The sequence below is a fragment of the Protopterus annectens genome, chromosome 3.part0 (genome assembly GCF_019279795.1).
Source record: "Protopterus annectens isolate FY-2018-M chromosome 3.part0, PAN1.0, whole genome shotgun sequence".
In the NCBI taxonomy this organism is placed as follows: Eukaryota; Metazoa; Chordata; order Ceratodontiformes; family Protopteridae; genus Protopterus; species Protopterus annectens.
Genome location: NC_056731.1, coordinates 1,840,601,589 through 1,840,618,511, shown reverse-complemented (window position 1 = coordinate 1,840,618,511; position 16,923 = coordinate 1,840,601,589). Strand labels below are relative to the sequence as shown.

The window sequence follows — 16,923 nt, the reverse complement described above, 5'->3', positions numbered from 1 at the left end:
ACCACATCAGTTTGAGAATTAACTGGTGGTCAGCAAACGAGGCAATTTCTACATTGCCTCAGGATGTGCATATCCACACCAAGCCAATAACGGAAACAGCAGGAAAGTTTATATCCATGGCAATAGACCCTTTTTTATTGATTAGACTATTTCAGTCAGAATATTAATCACTGTCAGGAATATCTGGATTGCAACTTTGTGGACAGTGCTCGTCACTGCAAACTAGCTGTCCTGTGTGCAACTAGATATTGGAGAAATTTCAATTGTGCTTTTACAGGAAAAATGTCACTCCAGGTGTCTGAGTCTACACAGAACACTGCCAAACACCTGAGGGGAAACTAATACACAGACCCTGAAAATTTAAGGATGAAGCATTTAGGCAAATGTTCTGAAGTAGAAACAAATCAAGCAGGACTTACTGAAAACAAAGAATTAGCTTGTCGAGAATGAAGAAAAGGGGGGGGGGTCACATGAATGGCTACTGCCTGGCTACTACTAATGCTGGTCTCACGACAACTTCACTGTGTTGGGATACAATACTTCTTTGCTTCTTCTCTCACCAGAAGCAAAATGTTAGCACCAATCCCAAGAACAGAAGAAGGCCACAGCCTATTTGGTGATCCACAGTCTTATAACTGGTGATGCAAGTAACCTTTTTCTGGTAGATGCCTTGAATAGCAGCCAGACAAATCGGATACGTTAAGCACCAACAGTCACTCCACTCTCCAACCAGAAAGAGTCAGGAATCAATGCACTCTGCTCCTGCTCTCACCAGGATCAGAATATAAGCAAAGATTCCAAGCTGTCACCTATAAAGCAGTTATTAGGCTTTCTGGTGATCAGCAGTCTCCAGGAAATAATGTCACTGTATTCCTTCTCTCAACAGGAGGAAACAGAAGCAGCAATCAAAAGATGACTACTGAGAGACAGAATGTGGGCTCCTAATAACAAGAGGTCTTGGAAGAGATGGTTAAAGGTAAGATAAAATGGTTAGGATAAACACTGTAGTGTGCACTAAGCAGTTAGATATGAAGGTGGGTAACTACGTTTTTAGCTGGTTTTAATGGAGGGCCACTATTTTTAAAAAAGCAAGATAGACTGAAAGGGGGTGGGCACTTTTATATTCTGGTACTGTGTGTGAAGGCTGCCAGCCTAGTTATATAGAATTTTGTAGATAATTCTGTGTCACTGCAAATATTAATATGATCCACAGGCTTGTTTTTACAAATGTAAGTAAACTGGGTTATATGCCGAACTTCAAAAATGTAAGTGCACAGTGCACCCTGCGGGAAGAAAACTGATGAGCAAAGAATGAGAATGAGCAGAGAAGAATGAACTGTAATATGTAACAAACGCATCTCTTTAGACAAATTGTTATTGAAAGGAGGAGAAGAATCTAATAGAAAGAAAGAAAGAACCTACTTTAGCTCCATTGCACTCACGCAGTATACACAGACACTTACTACCTTGTGGTCTGGTTTGGCCCTGCTGCACTAGGGCTTGCTCTGCACCCGACCTTGCCCCCAAATCTCACCCGCCCCCAACGGTGCTAAATATATAGTGTTATAACCACTCCCCCTCTTTCTTCAACCAATCAGCTATATCCAAGTCATCAATAGGCTCTCCAGAACTTAACCTTTCTATCCCATCTTAAAAAGTTCAAACTGGGGGCAAGTCAACCTCAATAATCCCAATGTTACTTGCAATGAAACCACTTAAAAATACTACCACTGTACTCTCTGCTACCCTTTCTGCTTGTCCCATATCTTCTTACTGCTTATGAATATAATACATACCCAGGTTAACACTACCAAAAAGGCAAAACCTCCGGTTTTATAGCTCCACACAAGCTTGAACACTTAATACATCCTCTCCCATCTAACTCCATACTTACTAGGTATCAGCATCCCATTAAAACAAGATATGCCAACCCTAAAACCAAAAGATACCAAAGTCTATTAATTAAAATCTGGAAGCTCAGTCAGATTACAATGCAACTTGACAATGGATGGAGATAGCCACTCAAATCCTGGCCCATCCTCATCTACTGGCTCTAGGTCCTTTACTAATTGTCCCACTACTACACAAATCTTAGACAAACCCCCATACTCCCTCTTGATCAGTCACCTAAATATTACAAGTGTAAACCATAAGATTCAACACCTGCATGCCCTCTTAGATGTTCTTTCCCCAGACATACTATGTCTTATTGAAACCTGGCTAAAACCTTCTACTTCAGATAAAAATGCTATACCACCAGGCTATAACATCCTAAGGCTTGATCGAACCAACAGAAAGGGAGGTGGGGTAACTGTTCTATACAAATCCATGCTTGAAGTGTCCAATAATGCCCTTCAAACATCCCTGTTTGGCAATGCTGAAATTCTTACCACTAAGGTCCACATTAATAAGAACAAACGTATAAAACTTGTCTGTGTGTATATTCCCAAGGCAATAACATAAATACCCTTGAAGATATCCTAAATTGGTTATCCAGCAATTACACCCAAGAAACCATTGTACTTGGGGACTTCAACACAGACTGGAACATGTGTTCCTCAGAACACCCCACTCACCACATAAACCTTTATGGATTTTTACAGGTCATATCCTCCTGCACTAGGATCAGTAAACCCAACAATAAAGCAAGTATTCTGGATTGGATTCTTGTTAACACCCATCCCCTCAAATACAAAAGTGGGACCCTGCCTGGTGATGTAAGTGATCACCTCCCCACCTATTTAATCAGGCAAAAAGCTGATAACAACTAGTCTATTTTAAAAGCAATAAGGAACAATAAGAATTTCAACTGCACACATTTCCAAAATGAACTCAAATCTTGCAATTGCTCAGTTCTGAAACAATTACCACTTGAAGTAGTAAATTACTTTAATACCAAATTCCTATCTATCCTTGACACCCAAGCACCAGCACGGACTATTAGAACCAAAACAAAAGTTACTCCTTGGCTCTCAAAAGAAACCAGACACAAAATGCTACTTAGAAATAGGGCTTGGGCCACTTCGAGGACCACAAATAACCCCACAAATCAACTTAGATACAGACAGCTAAGAAATGAAACAAAACATCCACAACATTAGACAAGAAAAACTATTACTGTCATCTACAAGAAAAACACCAAAACAAGCCACAAAACTTTTGGGTAGGTATAAAACTCCTTAGTCCAGGACAGTCCTCCACTCCTACCCCCTTGGATTCTAACCCAAAACCCCCCAGCAGAAATTGCCAATACCTTTAACAGCTTCTTTACAACAACCATCCAGAACTTAGTAACAAATTATCCCCTGGATGCCCATATTCTCCAGCCAGTACACCCTGCGCCCAACTCCCCTTTAACTTCAAGCCAGTTTACACATATTTGGTCCAAAAATTACTTAAAAACGAAAGCCTACCACCCTGTCAGCTGATATCCTCCTTGCAGAATATCTACAAAAAGCTGCAGATGCCATAGCATACCGCATTACTATCCTGATCAATAGAACTATAACTGAAGCGTCCATTCCCTCCATCTGGAAGATATCACACGTCATCCCACTCCATGAAGGGGGCAGCTCTACTGAACTTTAAAACTATAGACCCATAGCTATTCTGTCACCCTTGGCTAAAATAATGGAAAAATGCATCCACAATCAATTCCTGAACTGTTATCCATAATAATCTTTTTGCAAACACCCAACATGGCTTTAGACCATTCCATAGTACAACCTCAGCCCTCCTCTCCTTCACTAACGTCATTAACCAACACTGAAACAATAAAACTTTCCTCTGCTATCTTTCTCGATCTTTCAAAAGCCTTTGATATGGTAAACCAGCAAATACTCAAACTCTTTGAAATCCATCTCCCTGGAGGAACAGGCCATCCAATGGTTTCAATCATATCTCAGTGGTAGACAACAGACTGTACTATGGCAGAGCGAACTATCCACCCTTTTACCCATCACCCTCGGAGTACCCCAAGGTTCCATACTAGGTCCACTATTTTCCATTTTCATCAATGATTTGTATAAGGTCATCCCAAATGCAACATGCATTCAATATACGGATGACTCCACTTTAGTATGCTCCAACACTTCACCTACAGAGTTGCAGATTCTATCCCAAAATACTTTTAACACAGCTGAAAATTGGCTCCTTAACCGTTCTCTCATGTTAAGTCCTAACAAAACCAAACTGCTGCTTTTCTCCCCCACTCACAGGTCTGTCCCTATAACCTTTATATTAAAATCCAACAACGGCACCATTATTTCCCCAGATTCCTCAACCAAACTGTTAGGAGTTATAATAGATAATAACCTTAAGTTTGATCTGCATATTAATAAAACTATTAAAACAGTTACTCACTATATAGGATCAAGCACTTCCTAATGCCATTAGCCAGAACTGTAATTGCTCGTACACATCTACTCTCCACCCTCCTCTATGCTTCCCCTCTATTTACAAACCTCAGCAAAACTGACCTTACTAAACTTTCTAGCAGCTACAACCACATTGCTAGATTTGCTACTGATGCAGCCTACAGAACTCATCACTGTCATAACCTAAATCTACTAGGATGGCTTGAACTGCCTGACCTACCTCCGGTTAACTAACTAATAGTTGCACACAAGATCCTGTACCAATCGGATAATACACCCGTACTTAACCTTATCACCCCCTACAGTAACCTTGGCGCACTTTGTTCTTCTGAAAGACTACTAGTTCAAACTCTCAAATCCAACAACATAGCCGGTAAATCTCCATTTGCTAACTCTGTTGGCAAAACTTGGAATTTTCTTCCTGCTAGTCTTACATATGAACTCTCTCTACATCAATTCAAGAAAAGTCTGATTCGGCACTTTAAAAAACGATGGCTATGTCCTTGTCCTAATCCAGACTAACTTTAACCATCACTTGTGTGCACATGGAGGACTTCTGCCTACACTTTGTTTCTTAACTTAGAAATCCTATGATCTCCTTGGAGCTACTACCAGGTTAGCCTACTAGGCATTCAATACCCTATCATTCTTAAAAACACTGTCTAGAATTTTCCATCTGAGTAAAAATGTAATAATTTGTGTATATCTGTTTGTTGTGTTTACATCTGTGTAAAAATCCTTTTATTTGTGTTTTATTTTGTGTTTTAAACTGTAAAAATGTAATAGTTTGTTGAATGTCTTTGTGGAGCTTTTCTCCCTGGGCCTCCAGTGAAAATGGACATTTATCCAGTTGGACTATCCCAGTAAACAAATGTAAAATAAAATAAAATAAATAAATACATTTTATAACTTGTGTTTGATCTCAAGCTCGGAGACAGGATGTCTGTGCTAAGAGTTTTTTTCTGTTGTTCTTAAGACATAGATAATTACTAGGTTTCACATTGAAAAGTGTCTTTTATTGCTGTGACTCCCTGGCAGCTGCAGAAATGTTAAATTTTAAGCTCTGTGAGCACAGGAAAGCTCAGCAGGGGTGCCAAGAAATGCAAATTTTGAGTTTATGTTAGCCTGAGAACTAAAGAAGTGATAAAAATGATGTAATCTGAGATGAGACAGCAGTACTGTGTATTATCAATTTAAGACATTCCCAGAGAAAGACTGAGCATTTTGTATCTTGTCTTGGATCTGAAAACATTCCACTCACTGGCACTTGCTTTGCTCTGTAAGTAAAGTTATTTAGAACTTAATATTTCTCTTAGAGTTGCATGGGAATTTAGCCAGATTAGTTTAGCTGTTTTCTATATTCATGTCAGACTATCCTACTTTTGAACTCTTGATTAGCACTGTGTTGAATTGATGAGTATTGTCTTGTGTTTTTATTATTTAATAAATATTTTTAAACCTTTCAACTGTAATGGTTTTGTGTAGAGATAATTTAAAGAGTACTTGCATGTATTTGGTGATACTGTCCAAACCACTCCAATAGTCTTGCCGTTGGTCACACTTACTATATGGATAACAGTAATATTACACAGTGAACTTGGTCACCCTTTGGGAAGGGCCTTATAGTAGCGGATAGTAGTGGTTGGTGGCAGTCGGTACTTATAGTCTGGGCAGAAAGGGGGCATAGCTGGAGAACCTGTGCCAGCCTTCCCCAGGAGTGTCTGTGTGTTTGTATATAACTCATATCTCAAAGTGTGTGTGTGTCAGCTACTTTGGCAGGGACACGAAGCACTGGTAGGACAGAGAGGGTGCTGGAGGTTTTGGCTTGACCACTAGGCAGAGATCTGTACCTTACAGCTGTGTCAGTGGGGAGTCTTTTGGAGATCTGTAGAGAAACCAGCTCCAGACTGACTGTGATCTCTGTGTGCTCTTAAGGGAAATTGTACTTTATTGTGTGTGTACTTGTTATCCTCCCAATGTGGATGCCCTTCACTGGTGCTAATCGTGAGGACTGAGGCTCCTTGATTACTGAGCCAGTGCACAGGCGTGACATTATGGAATACAGTAGGATGGCAAATTAATTTAAATAGTTGAAGGAGAGTGATTTCATAAAATGACAATTTTGTGGTTACTCACATCAGCCAGTAAAAGCAGACAGGAAATGAGATGTATGGTCAAATTAACATAAGGGGCAGACAACTAGAAAGACAGTGGTGTTAAAGAACACAAAAGTAACAGTGTTGGAGAAAAAAATTCTGTCTGACTCGAGAGAGCTGTGGTCTCTCTTCAAATTTTAACATGCAATTAAAAGCAGAACACAAGTAAAACACAGTGTAAAGAAAACAAATATATACAAGATAGAAAAAGGCAATAAAGTAATACAAAACTAAAGGAAAAAAGCAAACTAACCTTTCCCTCACAAGCAAGATATGGCAGGGTCTGGGTGAGCCTTTCCAGTAATAGGTTCATAGGTTTATACTAGGCTAACTGCCCTAGGGCATTTATAAGCCTAGCCCAAAGTTATGTGGCTTACGCCGCCCCTTATGTTAGAAATACTGTGCCCATTAGTTTGTTGTGCCTCTGTCCAGTAGTGACACAGAGATGATTCCCGGGGTAAACCTACGATCTCCCATCCACCGGTCAAGATTTCTCTTAAACAGAGCCAGCGAGGTGCTGTGCCTCACATGGACCGGGATTTTATTCCACAGCATGGGGAGTCTCTGGGTGATAAATCTATCCCTCCAGCACGTCCTATTTATATCCGTGCAAATTCTAACCTATAGCTCTAAAGTAACCTAGCATTTCCTGCTCTGATTCTCCCTACTTCTGCAGCAGTTACTGACAAGTTGTCATATTTAACTGTTGGGCCTCACTTCAATAGTCATACTATAATATACATCAGTAGTGAGAATAGAATTATCTGTACAGGTGTAACCACTGACAAGAACAAACAGTAACCAGTTTTCATAGGTAGGTACTAGGCTATTGGTCCTAGGGCCTATATAAGCCTAGCCAAAAAGGTACCCTGGCTTTCGCCACCAAAGAAAATTATTTTCCTGTGCCCCTGTCGAGCAGAGCCAAAGAAGTGATCCCCGGGGTGAATTTCCTATTTCACATCCAATCATCAAGATTTTTCTTAAAGAGTGCTAATGAAGAGCTTGGTTCGATAAAGATAGGTAGTTTGTTCCAGAATTTGGGAAGTCTCTGGGACAGGAATCTATCCCTCTAGCATGTTCTGTTTATTGTGGTGACAAGGTTTAGGTCCCTAGAGCATGTATCTCGGAGGAATTGGGATTTTTTTAAGTGGCGCATGTCCAACAGCTCTGCGTTTGACATAGCTTTGTATGTTAGGCAGAGATTGCCTCGGAGTAGGTGATATGCAACGGAGTAAAGCTGGAGTTTGAGACAGTCTGCATAGTGCATCTGTTTGAGGCCTGTAATCCTCTTTGTGAGGTATTTTTGTGGCCTTTCCAATTGTTGTAGATGTCTTGTGAGGTACATACCAAAAGGGGCATTGTACTCAATAATGGGTCTGAGTGCCGAGTAGAGGGGAACAATGACCTCTTTTTTCCTGGATGAGAAACCTTTTGCGATGAGGTGTGCCACGAAGAAGGATTTCCTGACTAATGGGGCAATGTGATTATTAAAGGAGAGACTACTGTCCACCTGTGTCCCCAGGTCTCGTATCACACTTTTGGTGTTAAGTAGACTACTGCCTACGTTCATGGGTACAGAGTTGCACTTTTTGGCATTGAGATTGAGGCCATGGCTTTGACACCAGGCATTTGTCTCAGTGAGGCCTTTTTGTAGGATGCCCACATTGTTAGGAGCTTCAATTATGGCTCCTAGTTTGCAGTCATCTGCAAACTTCTTTAGCCAAAGACCTTCTGTGTTAGCCTGTACTTCAGAGAAGTAGATACTAAACAGGAGAGGACCCAGGACTGAACCCTGTGGTACTCCAATTGTCACTGGTCTGAAGTCGGATTTGGAGTCTGCTGTTTTCACAGTGTGGGTTCTGTCAAGTGAGCCAGTTGACAACCCATCTTGTGACATTAGGGATTTATATCTAGTTTAGTGAGTTTATCTATAGTTCCAGAGTGGGGGATTGTGTTGAAAGCCTTGGTGAGATCTAGATAGGCTGTGTGAGCCACCTTACCCTCGTCTACAGCTTTGGTGACTGCTTCAAAGAAGTCCATCAGGATTAGGAGACACGATCCGCCTTTTACAAACCCGAACTGGGTGGGGTCCAGAGTTAAGAGATTACCAACGTATTTGTTTACAAGTTTCATAATATGTTCCATGACCTTGCAGACTAGGCTCGTCAGGCTAATGGGATGGTAGTTCCCGGGGTCCATGGTGACTCCTCATTTGTGGAGTGGGATAACCGCCGCTGTGCGCCATTCAGTGGGCACAAAGCCTGAGGTGAGGCTATGATTGAACATGGTACTTAGGTGGGGTGCCAGTTCGTTCTGTAGCTCGTATAGAACGCAACCTGGGATGTTGTCAGGTCCCATGGATGATGTGTTCTTGGCTTTGGAGAGTGTGTTTTTTACCTGTACAGCCGTGATTACAAGAAAGTACAGTTGTGTACACCTACCATAAATGTAGATGTTCGAGTGTCTTCACTGTTGCAGTCATAACTGTAGGGTGATCCTGCCGGCAGGCAGCCCGAGGTCGGCCAGAATCCCAAAGTCTGTTTCCGGCGTCGGCTGTACCAGCAAGAACCCTGACGTCAGGACGCAGGGATATAAAGCTGACAGCCGACGCCATCTTCTCCAGTCTTTCTTGCCCCAGATGTCAGAAGTCCCCCAAAATAACCAAAAGGTGTCCAAAAAAGGAAACACAAATACACCACAAAAGAAGAAGATAAGAGGGGATAGGTGGGAGGGAAACACCGACTACAACAGTGAAGACACTCGAACATCTACATTTATGGTAGGTGTACACAACTGTACTATGTTCTTCGTGTTTCACTGTTGCAGTCATAACTGTAGGGTGGAATCCCAAAGCTGTGAAGAGGGAGGAGGTTATGCAGAGGAAGGGGCAGCCAGAAGACCCTGCAAGACAGCAGAGGCAAATCCTGCCCTAGTCTTAGAATACAAAGGGAGATTGTAGTGCTTACAGAAAGTATGCATTGAACTCCAAGTGGCAGCTTCCAAAATGTCCTTGGTAGGAACTCCTCTGAGAAAAGCTGCTAAAGTGGCAGCTGCTCTAGTAGAATGACTTCTAACAGTACCTGGAATTTGTTTCCCAAAGTGAGAGTAACAAAATCTTATCCCATGAGCAATCCATTTGGAAATAGTCTGTTTAGAGATAGCTTTGCCTAGAGAACTGGAGGCATAAGAGATAAGCAACTGATCAGATTTTCTGTAATCTTTAGTTCTATCCAGGTACAACCTTAGTTGTCTGTGCACGTCCAATGAATGCAAAATCTTTTCCCCTTTGTTTTGAGGATTTGGAAAGAAAGTAGGAAGGTGAATAGTCTGATTTAAAGCCACTTTAGAAATCACCTTAGGCATAAATGTAGGATTGGTCCTCAAGGTAACTCTGTCTTGGTGGAAAATAAGGTATGGTTCCACAGCTTCTAGCAGAAGTCAAAGCTAATAAAATAGCTGTCTTCCAGGATAAGAACTTTATATCCGAAGCAGCAGCAGGCTCAAAGGGAGGTAAAGTTAGTTTTTCCAAAACATAATTAAGATCCCAAGCAGGAACAGGAGGAGTTCTGGGAGGTCATAAATTCTTAGCCCCTCTCAAAAAATTGTCTCACCAACTGGTGAGAGAAGATGGGGGAATCAGTGTTGTAATGAGCAGAGATAGCAGAAGCATGGATTTTAATGGAAGAAAAGGAGAGGCCTTTAAGCAAAAGGTCTGACAGGTAAAGTAAAATGGAAGAAATGTCAGGCAAAAGAGGATCAGAACCTCGATCCTGCATCCAAATACAAAATCTTTTCCATTTAGAAGCATAGGATTTTCTAGTGCTAGGGCGCCTAGCTTCTAAGAGAACATCCAAAACTTGTTTGGGAAAAGCAGAAGGAATCAAAGGCCCTTGTAAAGCCAAGCTGCCAGGCAAAGAGTCTTGATTTGAGAGTGAAACATCTGACCCTGATGCTGGGACAAAAGTGAAGGAAACAGAGGCAGAATCCATGGAGGTTCCAAGAATAGGTGTCAAAGTTGGATACCAAAACTGCCGAGGCCAATTTGGAGCTATCAAAATGAAAATCTTGGGTTTGTCCTGTTTTAATTTCAGTAACACCTGAGGCAGAAGAGGCAGAGGAGGGAAGGCATATCCCGAAAGATTCCTCCAGCTGAAAGACAGGGCATCCACTTTCCAAGCTGCTTTGTGGAAGGACCTGGTGCAAAAGAGAGGCAGCTGATGGTTGAGATGAGATGCAAACAGATCTATCTGAGGGACTCCCCAAACTGCTGTAATCCTGCTGAATATGTTGGGGTCCAGCATCCATTCGTGAGGATCCAAAAGATTTCTGCTTAGGCTGTCTGCCAAGAGATTCTGTTTTCCTGGAATGAATTGAGCTTGAAGATGTAGATTTAGATTTAGAGCCGTGTCCCATAGACTCATGGCTAGTCTGCAAAGGGGGTAGGAGTGACAGCCCCCTTGCTTGTTTATGTACCACATGACTGTGGTATTGTCTGTGCGAATCAGAAGATGGCCTGGTTGCAAAAGACTCTGGAAGGCTAGAAGAGCATTTTGGACTGCCAACATTTCCTTCAAGTTGATGTGCCAGGTAAGATGCTTCTTTGTCCAGTAGCCCTGCTGGCAATTGTTTAGGTAATGAGCTCTCCAAGCATAATCCGAGGCATCTGTGGTTATGATCTGAGCAGGATGACGTACACGAAAGGGATTCCCTTTGTTTGAAGCACAAGCCCTGGACCACCAAAGGAACTCCTTTTGGAGGCAGGGAATCAGAGGTATCATAGTTTCCAGGCTGTGGTAATGCTGAGACCATACACTCTTTAGGTACCATTGAAGTTTTCTCATATGAAGCCTTGCATTTAGAATCAACAGGATGCAAGAAGCCATGTAGCCCAAAGCCTGCAGGAATTTCCTTGCAGTGAGCTGAGTTAAAGTAGCCAAGGTCTTGAAAATTGATGCCAGCTGTACCTGTTTTTCTGGAGTAAGGAAGGCCCTTTGTAAGCTTGTGTTTAGAAGAGCTCCCAAAACGATCATTTGTTGAGAGGGGATCAAATGTGACTTTTTTGTGTTCACTGAGAATCCCAGTAGTAGGAGAAGACGCTGAACAAACTGCAGATGTTGAAGTAAAAGATCCTTGCTGTCTGCCTGAATAAGGCAGTCGTCCAGGTAGGGGTAAATTTGAATTCCTCATAGTCTGCAATAAGCAACTACTGGAGCCAGACACTTGGTAAAGACTCTGGGCGCAGTAGATAAGCCAAAGGGCAGTACAGAGAATTGAAAGTCTCGAACCTGCCTTGAATCTGAGGTATTTTCTGCGTTCCTGTCTGATGGGAATGTGCAAATAGGCTTCCTTCAAGTCCAATGTCACCATCCAAGCATCCTGGGAGAGCATGGGAAGAAGTTGTTGCAGAGTAAGCATCTTGAATTTCGGAATCTCCAGAAATGTATTTAAACACTGAGAGGTCCAGAATAGGTCTCCATGAGTTTGTTTCCTTGGGACCAGAAAATGTCTGGAGTAAAAACCTTTTCCCATCTCTGGAAGTGGAACAGGTTCTATGGCTTTCATGGCCAATAAGGCGTCCACTTGATTTAAGGCCTCTGACCATTGATGTTTTGGCAGATCCGGCCAGCCCGAAGACCTTGGCAGAGTATGAAAGTGGAATTTGTAGCCTCTTAAAATCACGTCCAAAACCCATTTGCCCTGGGTAATTTGAGTCCAATTTTGGTAGAAAAGAGAAAGTTTTCCTCCGAGGGGGGCTTCCAGGCAAGGAGGACCTGTAGCCCAACGGACAGAGTCATTGGGTCTGCTTCTTTTGAAATTGAGGTCTGTCTTCTCCCCTCCTAGGTGAAGAAGCAGTCCAGTGTCTGGACCTGTAAGAGGCCTGAGCTTGCCCCCGACCTCTGGAGCGTCTATATCTTCCCCTTTGAGGCCTGTCAGATGTGGGAAAAGACCAATTTTTGGAGGGCCAATTTCTAGAAAATCTAGGAGGCTGAACTTGTAAAAAATCTTTAACAGTCTGCATAGATTTTGCTTTTTCTTCCATCTTTTTAATAACCTCATCAGCCTTGGATCCAAATAAAACATCATGCTGAACAGGGGCATCTAACAGCTTAGCCTTAACCTGTTCTGGTAAATTCTGCTCATGAAGCCAAGCATGTCTCCTGATAACAGTACCAGAGGCAGCAGCCCTGCAAGAAGCTTCTAAGGCATCAAAACCACAATGTAAACTGTTTGCTAACTTGTTCAGTTGCATGCAATACATCCTGTAATTCCTTGTCCTCTGCACATGCAGGAAAGGTAGAGAGCTTTTGCTTTAAAACAGACAAAATAAATTGCTGATACTTGAACATGTGAAACTGGCAATTTAAAGCTCTAATAGAAAGGGTAGCAGAAGATGTGAAACTGGCAATTTAAAGCTCTAATAGAAAGGGTAGCAGAAGTGTAAACCTTCTTGCCCCACCTGTCCAAGGCACGAGAATCCTTTTCAGAAGGGATAGGATTTTTAGAAGAAGCGGCCTTAGCAGCCCTAGAACCCTGAGAAATAGTTTCAGGATCAGCAGAAGGGTTCTTAAATAAGAATTGATGGGAGTCAGGGACTCTGTAAAATCTATCAGGCTTAGAAGGAGCAGGCGGCAAGGAATCAGGATTTAGGTTAGCTTCAGAAAAAGCATCATCCACAATATCAAGTACAGGAGGAATAGCCAAAGGTCTGTGTTGAGGGAGAAGGAGAAATTCCCTAAGTCTCTTCTTGGAAGCAGAGTAATCCTGACCTTCCCAATGAAAATGCTCCCTCATCTCATGTAAGGTTTCCCCAAAAGAGAAATCTTCAGGGGGAGAAGCAGAGGGAATAGAGTCCTCTGCATCTGAATCCTCATAAGTAGGAAAAGAATAATCTTGGTCAGAGGAAGAGACAGAAGACACAGAAGCCTGATCAGAAGAATCATAAGGAATATCCTGTCTAGGCCTTTTTTCTGGAGGAGGGTGAGAACCCCTAATCATTGTAAGTAAATCTTCAGCCATCCGAAGTAATTGCTTCTGGGACTTGGGAGCTGTATCCGAGGAAGCTTGTGAAGAAACCCTTGGTTTAACAGGAGTCTTTGACTTTGCCTTTGTCTTTGTAGAAATAGTGATATTAAAAGGTCTGAAAACCCCCTCAGAAGCCGGTACCTGCACAGCGGTTCCGGACCCATCTGAAGGAGCGACGTCCGAAGGTCCTGCAGCAGTTAAAATACTAGGCCTAGAAGGCTCCCCATGGGAGTCCGTGTCGGCCATCGGTTCCAGTGGCAGACGACAGGGCTGCAAAAGCGCCTCACTGACTACCGAACCGAAGCTGGCTCCGCTGCAAAATATCATGTTTGGACCTCGAGGCCTATCCTTGTCTTTGCTTTTGAATTCGGTTGTCGGTAAAGTATCCGACGACATCCTATAATTGAATCGTCTACCGAAATAATTCAAGGCCCAATCGTACCTACGCTTGATAGTGCGAGAATTAAACCTGGCACGGAACAGACAGCAAGAAATGTCGTGATCAGGGCCTAAGCAAGGTAGACAGTAAGAGTGGAAATCTTTATGAGGTATTTGTTTCCCACACGATATACAAATATTAACTTTTTCTGACATCGGAGGAGCAAGAAAAGTTTCAACGGGTACTTAGCTTGAGAAGAGAAGTAGAAAACTTCAGACCGAAGACAATCAAAGCACGTTGTCTGAAAACGCCAACCAACGACTTGCGAGCTGCTTTCCACCGCATGGCAAGAAAGACTGGAGAAGATAGCGTCGGCTGTCAGCTTTATATCCCTGCGTCCTGGCGTCAGGGTTCTTGCTGGTACAGCCGACGCCAGACCCAGACTTTGGGATTCTGGCCGACCTCGGGCTGCCTGCCGGCAGGATCACCCTACAGTTATGACTGCAACAGTGAAACACGAAGAACATCTTTGCATTCTTCCGGTATAGAGATGGGCCCTTTTGGGGGTGAGAGGGGGGTAAAGTTAGCACTGAACCTATCTGCCAGGATGTTGGCAATATCTGTTGGTTCTGTATATTTACTGCCATTGCGCTGTAACTCAGAGCAGATCTGAGTGTTGCCATTGAGATTCCTGACATAGCTATAGAATGCTTTATGGTTGTCCTTAGAATCAGTGGCAATTTTGTTTTCATAACTAGCTTTGGAGGAGTTTATGAGGGATCTCCGCTTTTACTGAGGATGACTAGGGAGTTCTTCCAATCATGGGATTTTACTCTTTTTTGCAACATTTTCTTTCTTCTGTTGTAGAGTTGGTTTATGGCAGGGGACCCACCAGATTGGCTTCCTTTTTTTGGAGGATAGCATCTTGGTTCTGCTAGGGATATCATGATCCATGCACTCATCTAAGTGTTTATAAAGTGCATTTGTGTAGGATTCAGCAGTCGAACCTCTATTGTCCATCTGCATGGGTGACGTGAAGTTTGCTACTTCTGTCTTAAGAAGCGTGAAGTTGGCTTTGGAGAAATTTTTTTATGGTGGTTTCTCTAATGGGGGGGGGGGGGGCGGGATGTGGATGTCTAGGGTGATTAGCTTGTGGTCGGATCTGACCAACGAGGAACTGACCTCTGGTGTGGAACACTGATCACCCATGTTGGTAATGACCAGGTCTAGGATATTGCTGCACCTGGTGGGAGTGTGGATAAAATGATCCAAGGCATTGGAATTTATGAATTCCAGAAAAAGTTGAGCAAGAGAGTTGGTACGTGAGTAGTTTCCCCAGTTAATGGTGGGGTAGTTGAAATCGCCCATTATTAGGGTGTTGGGTTGTACCCTAATATTTATCAGTGTATCAAGAAATGAGGAGTGGGAGTCCTGGGGGATCTGTAGCAAGCTACAATTTGGATTGCGGTCTTGCCCAGAGTTAGTTGCACTTAGATAATCTCGGATGCATTATGCTGAGCAACTAGCCTGGAGGTGTGAATATCCTTAATGAATATAGACACGCCTCCGCCTTTAGTGTTTCGATCCAGGTTAGGTGGCTGAAAGGTGTGGTATGAATTATAGCCTGGTAATGCAGGGGTGCTCTCTGGAACCTTGAACCAGGTCTCTGTCACTGCGCAGATGTCGATGTTCTCCATTTTAAGGAGTGCCTCGAGTGAGTACATTTTGAGGTTTAGACTTCTAGCACCGAGTAGCATTACCCTCAGATTTTGCCTGTTTGCACCTGTTACGGTGGTGAATTTGTCATTTGAACCTTGCCTAAAAAAAGCACTATAGGGGTGGCAAGAGCCTTAGCCAGTATCTGGAATCCCAGGGGTGACAGGTGAAGGCAATCTCTGGCAAAGCATCGTGGTCTGTCGATCATGTCATCCCAGGCAGACAGATATTGGATCCCCTCAGAATGACACCAGAAGCTTAGCCAATTGTTGAAGTCAATCATTTTGTCCTTGTTCTGTGGTATCATTCTGGGTGATGGCAGGATGCTACTTAGGGCTAGCGTCATACCTGCCTGGGCTACAAGATTGGAGAGCTCCTCCATGTCTCTCTTCATGTAGTACAGGGAGGTACATCGAAGGTCATTCACACCAACGTGGACAATGACAGAGTCATATATGTACTTGTTGTGGAGTGACCTGAGCGCTTGGGTTATGTGGCAGATCCTGGCACCAGACAGGCAGCTGACAGTAACTTTCTCTTTGTTTAGCTTGGTGAGTGGAACATCAGTGTGCCTGACTACAAAATCACCTATGACTAGAGTTCTGGGCACATTGTTGTGCCTTATGGGCTGTGGTTGAGTGGCACACTGAGTTTGTGGTGTGTGTGTCATTTGGGTTGTGTTGGGGGGGTGGAGGTTGCTTGTGTATCTGCTTTGGAGGTCTCTGTTGCTTGGGCAGATTTTTGAGAGCCTCCGTGATTAAGTGTGCGTTTTGTGTTTGTGTGTTTTGGTGGTGTAGGTTTTGAGGGACTATGTGATGAGTGTGGTGTGGTGCAAGTGTTTACCTTTTCCTCTCGACTGTCTAGTCCAGTCTTGGGTGAAGAGAGCTTTGCTTCCAGTTTGGCTATATAAGTGCATCTCTCACAGGTTGTAGTGTTGGGTGGTAGGAGGAGAGGGATGTCTGTGTACATGAGGCAATTGCTGCATTGCCCCAAGATGCCCAGATTCATCAGGTAGACAGGAGAAAACACCGGGAGCTGACCCTTAGACATGCCTAGATAAGTACTTATTTATCAAGTACTAAAAACTGTTTTCCTCTCGACAAGTGAGGAAAGTTGAGTGCTGTAGTAATTTATAGTTTTAGTGCTTATGAGTTCTGAACAAGTGCTGAGCTTAAACAAACAGATTTGAGTGCTAAAACTAAACTGGCTAGTTCTAAGGGAAAATTTGAAGAGCAGACTTTATAGCGCAGAGAGTAGTTTAACCCTAGCTAGA

The 16,923-nt window shown here is 43.0% G+C and overlaps 1 protein-coding gene across 1 annotated transcript in view; it reads right to left on the bottom strand.

Annotated features, from left to right (window-relative positions):
* The window catches only part of CCHR3.PART0H1orf35 (chromosome chr3.part0 C1orf35 homolog), a 208,154-nt gene that overhangs the window by 97,402 nt on the left and 93,829 nt on the right, over nt 1–16,923 (bottom strand). Inside the window, exon 4 of the mRNA XM_044066034.1 lies at nt 15,978–15,986. Coding sequence (XP_043921969.1) covers nt 15,978–15,986 — 9 coding nt within the window. The remainder of the gene's footprint in view (nt 1–15,977; nt 15,987–16,923) is intronic.